The sequence below is a fragment of the Artemia franciscana genome, chromosome 5 (genome assembly GCF_032884065.1).
Source record: "Artemia franciscana chromosome 5, ASM3288406v1, whole genome shotgun sequence".
NCBI lineage: Eukaryota > Metazoa > Arthropoda > Branchiopoda > Anostraca > Artemiidae > Artemia > Artemia franciscana.
This window is the reverse complement of record NC_088867.1, coordinates 47,002,038-47,019,654: the sequence shown is the minus strand read 5'-3', so window position 1 is coordinate 47,019,654 and position 17,617 is coordinate 47,002,038. Positions and strand designations below refer to the sequence as shown.

General features: G+C 36.2%; 1 protein-coding gene across 1 annotated transcript in view; it reads left to right on the top strand.

The window, feature by feature from the left end:
- Positions 1-17,617, top strand: part of LOC136027503 (inositol-pentakisphosphate 2-kinase-like) — a 193,743-nt gene that overhangs the window by 146,960 nt on the left and 29,166 nt on the right. Inside the window, exons 6-7 of the mRNA XM_065704815.1 lie at positions 3,284-3,356; positions 15,879-16,003. Coding sequence (XP_065560887.1) covers positions 3,284-3,356; positions 15,879-16,003 — 198 coding nt within the window. The remainder of the gene's footprint in view (positions 1-3,283; positions 3,357-15,878; positions 16,004-17,617) is intronic.

The window sequence follows — 17,617 nt, the reverse complement described above, 5'->3', positions numbered from 1 at the left end:
TACGCATATGAGGGGTTCTAAAAATACTTTAGCATAAAGAGCGAGGTATTTAGGAGGAGATAAATACCTCACTCTTTATGCTAAAGAATTTTTAGTAATTTCAACTATTTATTCTACGGCCTTTCTGAGTCAGGGGTCATTCTTAAAGATTTGGGACAAAACTTAAGATTTAGTGTAAAGAGCGAGGTATTAACGAGGGGACAAAAACCCTCATATACATAATAAAAATATAAGAATATGACAGTTTGTTACGTAAGTTAATTCTCAAGTTACGTATATTTTTTACTAATAAAAACGTTCGTTAAAAATTAAAAGTTCTAGTTGCCTTTTTAAGTAACCGAAAAATTGGAGGGCAACTAGGCCTCCTTCCCCACCCCTTTTTTCTAAAAATCGTCTGATCAAAACTAAGAGAAAGTCATTTAGCCAAAAAAAAATTAATATGCAAATTTCATTTTAATAATTATGTGCGGAGAGCCAAAATCAAACATGCATTAATTCAAAAATGTTCAGAAATTAAATAAAAAAACTTGTTTTTTTTAACTGAAAGTAAGGAGCGACATTAAAACTTCAAACGAACAGAAATTACTCCGTATATGAAATGGGTTGTCCCCTCCGCAATCCCTCGTTCTTTACGCTAAAGTTTTACTCTTTGCCACAATTCTACTTTTTAAAACAATTAAAAACTGTTGCGTAAAGAGCGAGGCGTTGAGGAAGGAACAACCCATTTCATATACGGAGTAATTTCTGTTCGTTTTTGAAGTTTTAATGTCGCTCCTTACTTTCAGTTTAAAAAAAACAAGTTTTTTTTTATTTAATTTATATATGAATTGTTGTCATTGCTTTGTTTGTCGGAATGGCCTTTTTTTTTAATATGTATCGTATCATAGACAGTATTGGATGGCTTTGTGCAATCTATGGGCACAATCTGTGCGATCAAACTGCTAAGGGGGAGGGGTTCGTTGCATCTGTTTTGTAGGGGGCTTGATCCTAAAAAGTGCAAGTTTTGCTCAAGTCTTGCCAAATTTTACGAGAAATCTCTTTGATCGATATGGAGGGGAGGTGGGTTAACGCCCTAGTCTCCCTTATTATGAGGAATATATTTGGGCTAAGCGCACAGTATGAGCACTGAGGGTATGAAAGATCCCGGTTAATTGGGGAGATACTTTGAGTGTAAAATAAAAATTATATTCTTGTGCTTACCTGTCCAGAGGTGGGAGGGGATCCCCTAAAAAAAGATTTATCTACAGAATTCCCCTTGAAAATTTTTATAGAAACGAACAGAAATCAAATAAAAAAAACAAGCAAGTTTCTTCAAGTGAAAGTAAGAAAGAATTTAAAATGTGAAGTGGACTGAAATTATCTGATATAAATAAGGAGGGCTGTCACCCTCATCTACTGCCCTTTGTACAATGTTAATTTTTTCCCCTCAATGCTTTAAGAATGAACGCTCTGTCGCGAGAACAATGTCATAAAAAAGTAACTTCTGCCAAGTTGCTTCGATAAAGGATTTTCAATAGTATTTCAGTCAATTTTTTGTAACGACATTCGGTAAATAAATTACTTGTAACTGCCAACTTACTATATTTGTTGCGTTCTAAAATGCTTTCGGGAAACCACCAGTCAAACTTCAGTTGAAAGAGTTGGGGCTCGAAGCAGATACGAAGGCCCATGTTACATATCGGATGACTAGCGAAAGATATGTCGGACGACAGACATAAAAATAAAAACCGTTTTCGTGACTCTATTTTAAGGCTAGGGGGGAAATATGCTGTTCCTTCTCTCCGGTACAAAATCTGAAATCCCCTTACCCCTCCAACACAAAATTTCAAGTTTCTTTTACACCCCCCTTCCCTCTGCCTCCCCCAGCCGCGAGATAAAACAATTTGGACTTGCCAAAACGACGCATATAATTTGTTGCAATTTTAATGAAACCTACTGACAATATGAATAAATATGCCTTGGCGTCAGGTTTCAGGTACCCATTGTATAACGTGACGCGATTGTTTTTGGAGCTGAATGTTAGCGATTGGCTGGGATTTGCCGACATAAACAGTTATATATTTAGATTGCTTTCCCTTTACTTTCTTTGTATTCGACTGTAAAAAATAAAATCACGTTAAGTGTAAAAACATCACTGAATGAAATTTTACAGATGTTACCAGAATCAGTTGTTACCGCCTCCAGTTGTTACCATGAAGATGCTTACCATCACCATTGCTGACGTTCAGTATAAGGTTGTTGGCAGTTCCTTATCCTATGCAGCAATTTTTCTCTGGAAAATTTTCGTCTGTTGTATAGGCAGTGGCGGTTTTGGCCTCTTACACTGTGGCAAATTTACCCCCCCCCCTGTGTACCAAAAATTATCAGGCAAACTTTACCAACATTTTTTTTTTACTAACAAAAATTTCATTAGTTTACAGAATTTGAATACAAAATATCACAGAAAACATTAGAATTGAAGTCGGTCTACTTACTTTATTTTAAAGGACTAGTGATGAAGATATGGGAAAAATGAAACATTTCGGATTCAATTTGCTTATACTTACTGCCAACTTCCCCCTCTACTTCATTTTAACAACCGTCGAATTTCAAACCTTAGAAAATGATAATATCCGTTACATTATTTATTTGAAATTTTATGCCCCTAAAATTTCTGCGCCCAGGACAAGTACCCCCTCTGTCCCTCCCCCTAAAATCGCCTCTCTGCATAGGCTAACCATCCATTAAGTTTCTAAATGTCTAGACTAATTGGCGACACTAGAGGCAAAGATGATGGTGGATGTTACGTTTTGGACTGGGACTTATCAATGTACAAGGGTCAGTAACCATCGAGTATGCAAATCAAACCTTTGAAAAATCCATATAAATACGGTTCCATAATTGACGACCAAATTGGGAGTGGCAATTGACAAATGAAAAGAAATAATTAATACGAATAATAATAACAAAAAAAATCCCATGACTAATCTTATTCCTGTTGAGGTGGGGCAATGCAAACTTAGGTAGCGAAAAATTATCAATTTGTTTCACTTTATTGTTTAATACTCACAGCTGAAATACCTCTGCAAACTGACTCTCACTTTCATAATCATGAACAACTCAATAATTATGCTATGTGAAACCAGTGTTTTTGTCCGTGTTATTGTTGAAGCATTTTGAAAATTGCCTATTCATTTGTGTAATTATAGTTAATTTGACCTATGCCCTCGGTTATAATGTATCATTGTATTGTCTTTACTGTTATTTATGATAATTGTTTTTTTTTTGTTTGTTTCTTATTTAGGTCGTACCAAAGGATGTTTCGTGCTGCCAAGGAATTAATTCGTACTCCGCAGAATAATCTCAGAATATTCAAGGTGTGTTTTTTTATTACTTGTATAGGTTACTGTATAGGCATATGCACATGGTGGGGGTCGCAGATGCCTTTTCTTCTCCCGCCATCCCCCGAAATCTTTCCTAAGTTTTTTGTATAGTTTCTTGTATTTTCTCTATTATATGTAAGGTATATCTGTTTATCTTTTTTTATAATGTACGGGTATGTGCACATGGTTGTGTAGAGGTACCAGGGTTGTATCTAGGATTTTTTTTTCGGGTGGAGTACAAAAGAAACTTTAAAACACTCAGCAAAAATTGGTTTATATTCGTTTTTGTTGCATTACTATGAGTCGGACAAGCATTTTTTTTTGGGGGGGGCAAACCCCTACCCCCCTGGATACGGTCTTGAAAGGCACTTGCATTCTGTGCCCCCCTGAAAGCTTTCAAATTAAAGATATAAAATCGTTTAGTTTTTTTTGTATTTGTCATGTTGTATGCCCATTTTGTCTGATTTTTAAATCCATACCCTCCTCTGCTTCTGAAGTGTTATCCAAAATAAATTGCTGCTCGCATTCCTAATATTATCACATTGTTTTTAAAATACCTTTAAACAGCTGATTTGATCCAGGATTGTAATTTAATGGAAATAGTAAATAATTATTGGAGAAAGGATGAAAATAAGGTTTTTATGTTATTTTTCTTTTTATATTGCAAACTTTTTTTTCATGCTTGAAAATCCCCTTTCAATACTACAATATGAATAAAACTGGTAACCAGTAAGAATCATTCTCCTGGGGAAATATCTTACGAAGGCGTTTTTTGTCGTCTAAAAAAACGAACGAAAATTGTCACTTATACTAGTAGAATAAAAATAAAAAAGGATAGAGCCTCTATAAACCCTATTTCAGAGCTTGAAAATCCCCTTCCAAAGCTACAATATGAATAAAACTGGTAACCAATAAGAATTGTTCTCCTGAGAAATGTTTTAAGAAGGTGCTTTTTGTCCTGTAAAAAAAAGGAACGAAAATTGTAACAAAGGGTTAGACAATTATACTAGTAGAATAAAGAAAAAAAAGGAAAGAACCACTTCCTTTATTGATATCCAAAGACATTACGTGTACTTGAAGAATCATTGTCAGAGAAAAAGGGGCATCAGTAATGGGCCTCACATTAATTATTATGAAACAGGGCTTGTTAGAAATATATTACTACCGTATATAGGACTCATTGGTCTGTTTCATGATATTTAGCCTATGACCCATCCAACACCGTCAACTTTTATAAGAAATCATAAAAGATGTTATTGGAAACATACAGTCACTTCAGGGTAGGCTCTTGCACCTTTGGTGTTGTCAGGTAGTGATTGGTATTAGAATTAAACAGGAAAATGAATTGAACAGACGCTGCTGAACAAAATAGCCAAATTTAACTGTTCTCTTTTGGTTTTTGCATCAGTAACTTTTTTTCTACATTCCTTCCAATCACAAAAAGTTTTCTCCCAAGAGAGATTTCGTTATTGTTTCCATTACAAACATTCAAAGGAATGAAGGCGTTTCAAATTGGCTTCCTAATAAAGAATAAGACCCCAAAGAATTCTAACGGACCATAACTATGTTATTCAATTGGCTCTGTCGCTGAATCCAGACTTCTTAGACAAAATCGCGGTCTGTACAAATTTGCTGGACTGAGAGAAAGGGATTTAAGGTTTATTTTTATCTTTGATACTTGTGTATTATCCCCATCACACTCGAGAAGTGAAGTTAGATTAATCATAACGAAATATACCAAAATGTGATGAAAATATAATACATTCGTTACAAAATTATGAAAACTACAACAAAGAATTATGGAAAACATGCTGCCCAGAACGCTTTATATTAAATATAATAATCTATCTTACCCCTAACCACCTCCATATATTAAATATTTAATTAAATATACCTGCATCGTTGTTTTTCTCACTCAGACGAAGGTAAATATAACCGATTTCAGACAAGACAAACCGATTTTTCTCAGATCAAAAGGAGCAGACTTATCGAGTGTGTTCAGGATAATACACAAGCAACTTGTCTTTTTTGTCCGACCTAGTAGATAAGTCGTACGGAAACATTCCAAAATTGATATTTGGAATATTTGGCCCAAAATAGCTTCTTTTGTTGTTCTGTTTGATTATGCCACCTTACATGGCACCTCCTATTGTCTATTTGGCTATTACTTAATTGTGTCTCTTTATTTTAGTTTTGTTTTGAATTCGGCCTTATAGAACCTTACAGAACCTATTTGCAGTTTCGGTGGAAAGTAGCTCCCGAGGTTATTTTTATCTTTTTATTTCTGCTATTTTTAAATTTCCGGTCATCCAATGTTCCATGAATGATTTACAAGATCCATCGCCTAAGTTGCGCTTGCCGTAATTTATTTCGCAGTTATTTGCCATTATTCTTTTTTTTATCGTTTGGATTTTTACTCTTTTTGAATTCCTTGTAATCAAAGATTCCATAAATGGTATACAGGGTCGGCCAAAAGTAGCTCCCTGGGCTGTTGTTATCTTTTAATTTCTATAATTTTTATAACTCTCTTGATCCAATGTTCCATGAATGATTGACATGATCGGCCAGAAGCTTCGTGGGGCGAAAGTACCAAAAGTAACTTGATTGATTAAATCGGCCTACGGATTAAGCCTATAATTAAACCTACCTTTAATCAAACTTGATACAGAAAAGGCAAATCCTATTGTTGCTAATCATCATTATACTGGGCTCCACGCGAGTCTCCACTTCTTACTGAACCATTCATTGTGGAGGCACGATTTGAAATCCTCTATACTATTTGAGCGGCTTTGCCGAGGTCTCCAAACATTCTTTACATGACTTCAGAAGAAATGGTTCCTGACTCTATTACTGCTAATAAAGCTTTGCGAAGCGGTTCAAAGTGGATCATTTGTCGATTTTATCTTTTTGTTAAGAACATAATTTTTGAGGTTCTTTATTATATTTTCAAAATAGTATCTTTTATATACTTAGCTTCGAAATTTTCAGCGACAACTTTGCAATTTGGACAAGGGTGAAATGATCCCGGTAGTAAGGTTGTGTGCTTGGTCGCTTTTTCTACTGGAATTCTCGCTATTTTATAATGTCATTTTGGCCTGGAATGTTATTTGTTGCTCTTTTCAAACTGTAAGGCTTATTAACGGAAATTTTTTTCTTTCAATGTCGAAGATTTATCCAATTTAGTAACCTTGGATGTCGACGAAAATTTAAGATTCATTACCGAACTTCCAAACTTTGGCGGAAGTAGCTTAATTGTGGATAAGTTGATGTGGGCATGGTACCATTTTTAATAGTGTTTCTCAATTATTCATATGACTTTGCTAATCACATTTCACTATTATTCTGCTTTCTTTTATTGTTTAATACACAGCTTAGCCCGGCAAGTGAATAAGTGAATTCCAGATCAAGTGCTTAGAGAACACTGGTACTTAACTCTATTTGCATTAGTGAATACTATTGCATTACTTAAAAGTATTGCTAAGTTGGCATCTTCGGACTCAGTTGGACTCTTGGCATCTTCGGTGGCAAGACCCTGTAAAGTGTTGCACCCACTTTAACACGCGTTTCATAGGTGTATATCAACATATGCAACTTTTTGAATGAGGACAAACTGGAACCTTCTAAGGGCACAAATAAAGTCCTGGCTGCTAGTCCTTATCCAATTTAAGTGGTACCCAGTAAGTCTTTCTGATTGAAGTCGATGACTGGAATGTAGCTATTCTCTCACAGAGGTTTGATCGAACACATACACTCAAAATCATAAGTAAAGCTGTTGAACAGGTTCTACTGAATTACCTATACTAACCAGCCAAGTAGTTAGACTGACAACGAGATATTTTGAAATCCCTACCCTTCTTCCCCTCCTGCAGAGGAGGCTATACCAGGGGCCCATTAAAAAAAGAAACAAATATGAACGGTAGCTCTTACTCCCCACCACGTTTCGGCACGAGTGTACAGCTCTTTTTGGTGGATGAACTCTTAGCAACTATAAAAGAATCATCTCCCTCCACTCCCAAAGGCATAACTTGGCAATAACTAATGCTTCTGAGTGAGATTGATTGAGATCCAACAGTCGCTTTTTAAGAGAATGAGTTGTATTAATGGTTAGGATTTAACTACCCCCCCTGCTCCTTCAGAGAGGTGAGATGTCCGTACCTATGAAAGGCGCCAATGGAGCTCTTTAATTTTCTATGATCAAGTTTGGTTGAAATGAAGCAACATTTTCTGAAAACACCTTCTTTTGTGATCGAATAATATAGGCCTAATCGAAGATTATATAAGTGCAATCGCAATCAGCCTTTTCAATTTAGTTAGGCCCCAACTTTCTATTCATACAAAATATTTAAGAAAATTCAGTACACGTCAAATATTCCTTGAAAAAAAGTTTTATTTTTGTATTGATTTTAGTTCTACAGAATTATCTTCTAGAAATCTAAAAGACAGACAGAATTTTGGTGCGAGATTTCGAATAAATAGTTTCATGTGCTACTCAATTTCGGCATTACATGATCCCTATGAAGACATAGCCATTTCTAGATATTGAAAATTTTTTTAGACATTTTAAGACATAGGACAATTTTGTTTTAATCCTTGTTCATACTATTTTGTAGGAATAGAATCTTTTTTTAATGATCTCCAAAAAGAGAAAAATTTTCTCCAGTTTACGATTTCTAAACTGAAATTAGTTTTTCGATTTTTATGTTATACAACTTCTAAGCCATATACCACTCATCGCAAGACAAAAAAAATCTACAAAAGCAGTAGTGCTGCTCCATAACAGCATTACTTAAATTGTTGGTTAACAGCTGTCAAATTAGTAAGATTATGTTTCGTGCAGCGCACTATTCTGATCAAGCCGAATTTGAAAGTTTATAAAAATTAGAAATAACAGATTTTTACCTAAAATAGTTAAGGTGGCCACCTCAGTCATCCCTGTCACGACAAAACCTGTGGGTTAAAATCGCAATTCAAGCACAAATCTTCAAAATTAGATGTTTTTCAAGTGAAATAGAAAAGCTTTACAAAAACTTGGAAAACATTTTGAATTTGACAATAATTACTCTTAAATGAGCCAGGTAGAAAATCTCATTTTAAATTACCTATAAAAGTTTGTTATGCATACTTAAATAACGTATCATTAGCTAAATTTTACTGCTTGTTATTTTTGTTTATAAAGACTGGAAGATAAAAACATTTTCGTTTAAATGAAATATCCGTTTAAGGTCAATGACTGTCTTTTAGAAGTACATCTACTTTATTTATGAGAAGCTGTGTGTCCTTGCGCCCAGGGCCGGAAAAAAGGGCAATTGGAACAATTGGGCGCAATCGGGCCCCGTGTTTGAAAGGACCCCGCGCTGCCATCAAAATGAACAATTAATTTTCGGAAGTGTGAAGTGTTCTTAATAAGCATTGATTCTAGAGAGAGATCATTTTCGAGGCTAAAACCAATAAAAAAAAACAAACTATGTGATATCAACAATAGATCAGGATAGACTGAATAGTTTAGAAATCATGTGGACTAAAAGTGAAGACACAGGAAAAATAGATTTTAAAACTGCTTTAGAAGCAGTTGCAGAACAAACATTTAGAAATATGTAAATTCATGTGCCTATATTCGATGATGTAAATTTCAAAAGGCATTTTCAGCAGTGGAGGGATCACGTCACAAACCAGATAGTCCGTTCTATCTCAGGCCAGCCCAGGGTCACAGACGTCATCCGGCAACGAAGATGGCGATACCTTGGGCACGTGATCCGTATGAAGGAAGACAGTATCCCTAGGCAGATCCTAGAGTGGCAACCCCAGGGAACTCGCAGGAGAGGTCGACCCAAGAACACGCTGCGTCGCACCTACCAACGGGATTTGTCGAACATCCGCACGACGATCCAGCCCCAGTGGGAAGATGTTTGGGCAGCGGCGCACATGCGGGATGACTGGTGGCTCTTTGTGGATGCCCTGGGTGCCTCTGGCGGCACAGGAGGATCTAAGGTCTAAGGTTTTTCAACAGTTTCGTAATATCTAAACGTAAATTAACGTTAGCACAAAATGACTACAAAAAAGAACAAAATAGGACAAAAACGTAAGCTCAAAATGAACAAACTGGACCATCAAATGAGACAAGATTAAGAGAACCACCTGAGAAACGTAAATGTACGACGGGTGATAATGAACAACCTAGGGTCCTAGACCATCAAAAGTGACATGACGAATACAAGCCGCAAAGGCAAAAGGCACTGAAAAAAACTTCATAAGCAATGATAAACGAAAATAAAGATAACAGATATATGTAGTTAAAATCTTAGCGAAACTGACAGTTACAACATGTCATAAACGAAATTGAAGAATATAGAAATATGCAGTTAAAAGATAAGTGGCAGTATCACAACGACTCAAAAACAAAACTGAAGAAAAAAAAATATGCGGTTACAAGACATGCGACAATGAGGATCACAACGAATCAATATGAAAATTCTCGAGGACACACTCGAGGACAAACTGGTTTTATCTGTCTTTCTTAAGAGACAATTAGCTTACACTCAGTGAAAAACAAGCGACGGGTGACAGAATACATTGGACTTATATAGTTTGGGCTATATATTTGCACGCTTGGGGGTGGGGGTGGTGGTGTGTGTAAAGTATTTGGACAGCGTGAAGCTAGAAAACAATTCTTATTTCATAATATGCAGAATAATTGTAACCAACACATTTTGCATGTAGACTCGCTATACTTTACCTCTTCCCTCTAATCTATAAAAATATAGCTGAAATTCGCATATAAAATATTATATTTTCATTACATATTGGTATATGTCATCCGGACCGACCTAACTTCATTTCTGGAGTGTGTATCATTATGTACACAAGTACTGAAAAAATATTATGTTAAAAGAACGGTACGATCACAATCTTCCGTGCCAACAAATTGTGGCATAAAACCCAGTGAAAACTTACAAAGATGCCGTAGCTACGAAAGGGCTTATTCACTAGTCATTGGGACTCTTAACTCTGTATGTATTCACTCTATTATCCCACAGGAAAAATATAGTCAACAAAGATGGTTTACTTTGGGGCCGCTGCCTGCTTTGTCGAATTGCATTCCTGCATCAATGCTTTCCAAAACAATGTATTTGGGCTATTATAGAACATCACTTTCTCTCTAAAGAGTTCCACAAGCAAATACGAAACTTGAACTAGTGTTTTGCTTTAGCTTCATTCGAAGTAAGTGATTATCGAACCAAAAATAGTCGTAATGTTTTCAGCTTCAAAATAGCTAGACAGATTTATCACAACATCAATTTAGCGGCACACCCGTCACAGACTCCTGAAGGTGATTCTGAACCATGTTCATGTGACCGAATGTACTTTTTAGATCCCAATGGAGATGTTAAAGAACACCTTTCACATCTTCTAAATTATTAGATCAGCCGTAAGCCAACAGATCTCTAGGAAGAAATAATGTGAGGCACAAACAGATATGCCATTTACATACTTTCTTTATAGACAATCAATAATTGTAAGTGTATATATATATATATATATATATTATATATATATATATATATATATTATATATATATATATATATATATATATATATATATATATATATATATATATATATATATATATATATATATGTATTTTTTCTCGAAAACGGCACCATATTTTTTTCGGGAAATTGTTCGAAAAACTGTCTTTGCAGAAAGAAATAAAGGGACATCCAGAGGGATGGAGTTCCATAATAGAATTGATTGATAAACAGGAGACCTCTGGGCTGCTGTAGATGATCATTTGGGTAAAATGAGTCTGCCACAAGAACTTCGTAAGGAAGAAGAGTACCAGCCTGAGTCTGTCCATAAGAAAAACTGCTGCAGAGACGGTGGAAGTATACCTAGATAAGCAGAGGGCGCTAAATAAAGATTACTTTTCCTACGATACGATCCAGCAAAGCTATTCCAGTATCATTATAGAGATCAGAGGAAGGGTAAAGCCGAGGGAGAAGAAAGATAGCCTTCACTGCCCTATTTTGGGCTCTTTGAAGTGACCAGAGAAGAGATTTATTAGTATTACTCGAGACAAAGCAGCAATAAGAAAGGTAAGGAAAAATAAAAGCATAATAAAGAGAAAGCATGACACCTGGGGGAATAAATGAGTTAACCCGGTGCAACATTAGAGACTGGCGGAAGATGAGGGAACGGGTCTTAGTTATATGAGGTCTAAAAGAATGAAAACAGTCAAGATACGCACCAAGAAATTTCACCATAGTAGCTTGTGGTATAATATCATTCCCGTAAGTCAGGGTGATTGGCTCCTATACGTCTCTCATCCGATAAACTGTCCTGAAATTGACAATGATACTCTTCCGGCTGTTGAGAGTCATACCATTTGACCAGCACCAATACTTTACTTTATCGAGAATACCTTGTGCTACGGGGAGATGGCAGATGGCAGGTCCACTGCAGCAATGAAAAAGTTACTGTCATCAGCAAAAAGAACAGGGTGAACATGGGGATGAAGACCATCAGCAAGATCATTATTGCAAATTAAAAACAAAAGTGGTTCAAGAACAGAGCCCTGTGGGACACACTTCAATATTGGCAAAGTAGAGGAAGAAGTACCATTAACCAAAACATACTGAAATCTCCCTGACAGATAAGACCTTAAACATTCTAGTGGGACTCCATGCACTCCAAATAACGATAGTTTAGACAAAAGAACAGAGTGGTCAACCATATCAGAAGCCTTTGAAGAGTCAAGAAATAGACCCAAAACACACAAGCCCTTGTCCAGATTAATACGCACGAACTCTTTTGCATCTGAAAGTGCATACAAGGTAGAGAAAGAGGGATGAAAAACATACTGATGGTTAGTTATGAAAGAATTTCCTGCAGTCGTATTAGTACTAAGCACAAATGAAGAGAGTCTACGATACACTACTTTTTCAACAACCTTAGAGATGACGGCAAGAAGAGAAATAGGTCTATTAGCAACTTTAAATAAATGAGGAAAAACATCAGAAGAAAAAGAGAGGTTAGTTATGTGTGAGATGCGGTTAGAAACAAACTGACCAATTTTTTAAAGAACATTATTACTCAATACAAAACTGTCAACAAGAATGGCTATTTGGAAGCTGAGAAATAACACTAGAAATTTCAGTATCGCTGCATGAGGAAAGGAAAAAAGACTTTTCTGCTAAGGGAAAACTACTTACTCTACTCTGGGTAGAATGGGAACGGAAGGAAGGGTGGTGAAATACCAATTGAAGGCGCTCGCTGAAGAACTTTTATCCACAATGGATCTATCAGCTTTCCTGTAATGAAATAGAGGGGGGAGCTGTTAAAATTTCTTGTGGGAAAGAACTTCATTAAATACAGTCCAAACCTTTCGCAATTTCCCCTTACACTCATGAATTTGACGTGAAAAACAGAACTTTTCGGCTGCACATACTGAAGAAGCAAGTACATTTTTATAATGTTTATGCTTCAAATGATCATCCTGTGTCTTACTTTTACATGCAGCCTTGAACAGAGACGCCTCCATATGTGTAGCATTGATCAGACCTCTAGACATCCATGGGCATTTGGGTGTAGAATTTCTTGGTCTCTTCCTAAGAGGAAAATGCTTATCCAACAGAGCTCCCATACGACACAAAAATAATTCCATTGCAAATTCAACATCATTAGCTTCATAAACACTGGACCAGTCATTGCTCTGAAGCCTATCAATTAGATTATAAATTTCTTTAGTTTTAAAAGTTCTGAAAGAAGACTCACCTTGCTCGTCCACAGCAAGCTCGGTTTTAGGCACAAAAAGTGATAGACAAATAGGGAAGCGATCAGAAAGATCAATGAAAACAAGACCAGAAGTAAACTTCAGATTAGGAGAATGAGAAATTAAAATATTATCTATTAAAGCGGCAGAATTTCTTGTAGCGTCAACACGAGAGGGAAAAAAATTGAGGGATGTAGTTCAGAAGAAGAAAGCACATCAAAGAGATGGTCATATTCATCAATTGATCCAACATTGAACATATTACAATTAAAATCTCCCAAAACACAAATATGTTTTTTAGAGAAAGTCCTCACAAAAGAAAGCTGATCAAGCAAATCGCAGAAGAGATATATTGGAAAAGGAGGGGGCTTATTAGACAAAGAAACAGAATCCCATGCAAACTGGCTTTTCATATCAGTGACAAGAAAATAAACTGTCCTACTATTAGACACTACTGATGTAAAAAAGTATTCAAGGTCAGACCGTCTACTAAATTCAATTTCACATTTTATAAATAAAAAGATACCCCCTGAGCACTTTGTTACCATTCTAGTGACATGAATAGCAATATAGCCATGCATATCATAAGGTGTTAAATTTTCACTATCAGGTAAAAATGTTTATGTTAAGCCTGTTACATCAAATTGGCAAGAATTATCAGACCACTCTCTTAGAGCTTAGTCTTAGAAATTTTTTCCAAGACTTTTTTTTTCTTAGAACTTTGTAGTTATCAAACCAAAAAGTTCAGGAAAAAAAAACAAGTCCAAGGACAAAGGCAAAAACAAAGTAAAGAAAAGGCAAAACAATAAATAAGCAACCGAAGGAAATTATCAATGATTTATGAAATCCACTTAAATGAATAATGTAAAACAACATAAATGCAAACATAAGAAAAACCTATTAAATCGTAAATGAAGTTACAAAACAGAGCTAAAAAAATGGTTTGTTTTAGTCCTGGGAGGGGTTCGGATGGGCTGTAGTTGACTGATGGAGAGCAAAAATTTGATATGCCTCTTTAACAGTGATCACTTCACCATCAGAAAACTTAGTGAGTATTTCTCCTCCACTAGACCATGTAGACCTCTTTCCAAGCTTTGATTTAGCATAATTGAATAGCTGAAGTCTAGGCTTTGTGAGTGACTCAGAAATAAAGACACCACTGCCTTGCAAACTTTTCTTTTCTCTAAGAATGAGCTTCTGTATTCTGGGACTACAGAATTCCACAAAAACTGGGCAAGATTTCAAACCTGAGCCTTGTTTTCCAATCCTTCAAACAGAACTATGTCATTTTTAGTCACAGGAATGCCAGGAAAGCTAGTACTCCAAAATTCAATGAATTTGCTTTCAGAAGCTTCTGGATAAGGCTCTTCTTTGAAACCAAATAGGATCAGCTGATTTGAAATTTTTATTTGGTCAAACTGATCATTCAGACGATCAACGTTGGATTGAATTGGTTTCAGTGGTTTCTGCAGCTCTGACAAACCTGAGTCAAGCAAATTAAGAGATAATTCAAGCCTTGACATCCTCAAGTCATATTCTTTAAGTGATTCAACAAGCACATCAAAATCCATTTTCTGACTATTGTATACCTCTTGTTTAATGATCTCCATATTCTCAGCATCAAGAGTAGCAGGTACATAACTAGAGGTAAGTTTTTTAACAGAAGCCTCAACCAAAGAACCAACCTCAGTAGACAGTACTACTTCAAGGTAGAGATTGACCATGACCAAAACCTGCCAGCCAATGAGATGCTACTTTGAGGGTCATGGAACTGGAATGCCTAGACTTGGGACCCGGAAGAGAAGTGGGGGCAAAATACACAATTCGTAGATAGTTCAGCTTGGGAACCAACGGTGACAACAAGTGGTTAGAGGAACACCGTTGGAGAGTTTGAGTAACCTCCACTTTTCTATCATATACGGTGAGCTGGGAGGGTTTACCAACAGCCTCCACATCAACTGCCGTCGGAGCGTTCCAGTAACCCCCACTAGCCAACTATAGACTGCAAGCTTAGAGAGTGCCGCAGCCACCTCCAAATCAACTGTGCCAGCCAGTGCAAGTTGACTATAGCTCAGATTCTCTACAGCTTCAAGAAAACTGTTCACGAGTGTATACTAGTATTGTATATTTTATTAAAGTAATTTTAGCAACATCATCAGTAGATACGAACTCTGCCGACCACGCTACCGAAAGTCTTGTTCTCGTGGAGGCTTCATCACCCCCCTCTGGGGACAGATAAGACGGTATTTCCTGAGAAAAACATCACATATCTTGTGGCAAATTTTTCTCGTCATTACAATGCAGTTAATAAATTGAAAAACGATAGTGACTTGCATCTCGCTCGTTTATTGAGTTTGCTTCTAAAATAGGTTGGCCCCCCATATATTGGGAGGACCTCTAGATTTTCCAGCTTGTGTTTTGGAATTTAGCTAGTTTTGATATTACGAATTTCCTTTGTTTTGGCCAACGTTATCCATAAAACGACTAATCAAGTGGTTTAGAATTTTAGCACCCCTTAAAACGTTGGAAGTTTTATCCAAGTGCCCATGTGTGATTTTTATGATCTTGAACTTTTAGTTCTCAACTATTTTTTTAGAGGTTGTAAACATTTAAATAGTGCCATACAAAGATATATCGAAGTTTTTATAAGCATAGTTTTTCTATTTTCATTGCATTTCCAAGCTATTTTTTCGTAACATTTGGACAGGTAAGCGGATAAAAAAGTGAATTTTATCTTTTTTCTAGAATGGAAATCTGGCACTTAGTGAAGAAAATTCTGTTGAAGCCATCCCTGTCTTGAATGAGTGGCTGGGAAAAAAGGACAAAGTTGACAATGGACATCCACATTCCGCAGACGATATGCATTCTAGGTAACTTAAATATGTACAAAGTTGAATACGCGTTTTTTTTCGTGGTATTCATCCATTTCGTGCAATTTAAATTATCTGGAAATGACGAGCAAGTGTCACCTTCAACCTAAAGAAAGAGCAGAAAAATTAAGATGCTTACCAGTGTTTCCACTTCTACCGATTTTTCGACGAAATCCCGCTTTTCTTTCCGGAATCACTCTCTGAGTTTTTAGAATGTGGTACTTTATTCACAAATCGCTCGAACACCTCCAAAAACATAACACAAAATGAAAAACAGTCCTACTGAAAATTCTACCGAACCCTGAGAGTCATCTACCGATTTTATACCGAAAATCGCCGAGGTTTTCAAGATTGTTTGAAAAGAAAAGTGGAAACACTGTGCTTACATCGCAATACAAAAGAAACGCAACTCCAGTTAGTCGCAATTCAACTCTAGTGAGAATCTCGTGTCAACTCTGTCAAACAGTTCGTGGTAACGAAAATAGACAGTTCGTGTCAAACAGTTCGTAAGAGCGACCCGGCTCAATAGTAAACGAAACTCTAAAAATCGGAATTTTTATGCTAAAATATACATCAAAAGAATCGGATTTTCATGCTGATTTTAAATATATAAGTTTCATCAAATTTAGTATTTGCCATCAAAAGTTACGAGCCTGAGAAAATTTGCCTTATTTTGGAAAATAGGGGAAAACACCCCCTAAAAGATTGTGTGATAGAAAATCACACCATCGCGTTCGGTGTATCAGAGAACCCTACAGAAACAATTTCAAGCTCGTATCTGCAAAAATGTGGAATTTCGTATTTTTTGCGAGAAGACAAATCACGGGTACGTGTTTATTTGTTTTTTGTTTTGTTTTTCAGGGGTCATCGTATCGACCAAGTGGTCCTGGAATGTCGCAAGAGGGCTCATTCTAGCGGAAATGAAAAGTTCTAGTGCCCTTTTTAAGTGACCAAAAAAATTGGAGGGCACCTAGGCTCATTTTTTCTCCTAAGTCAACGGATCAAAATTTTGAGATAGCCATTTTGTTCTGCATTGTCAAAAACCATTATATCTTTGGTAATAAATTACTCCCCCACAGTCCTTGGGGGAGGGGCTGCAAGTTACAAACTTCGACCAGTGTTTACATATAATAATGGTTATTGGGAAGTGTACATACGTTTTCAGGGGATTTTTTTGGTTTTGGGGGTGGGGTTGAGGGGAGGGGGCTATGTGGGAGGATCTTTCCTTGGAGAAACATGTCATGGGGGAACATAAATTCATTGAAAAGGGCGCAGGATTTTCAAAAATTACTGTAAAAAAACAATGAAAAAATAAACATGGAAAAGTTTTTTCAATTGAAAGTAAGGGGTAGCATTGAAACTTAAGACGAACAGAGATTATTACGCAAATGAGGGGCTCTAAAAACACTTTAGCATAAAGAGCGAGGTATTTAGGAGGAGATAAATACCTCGCTCTTTATGCTATAGTATTTTTAGTAATTTAAACTATTTATGCTACGGCTTTTCTGATTCAGGGGTCATTCTTAAAGAATTGGGACAAAACGTACGATTTAGTGTAAAGAGTGAGGTATTAAACGAGGGTACAAACCCCCTCATATACATTATAAAAATTTA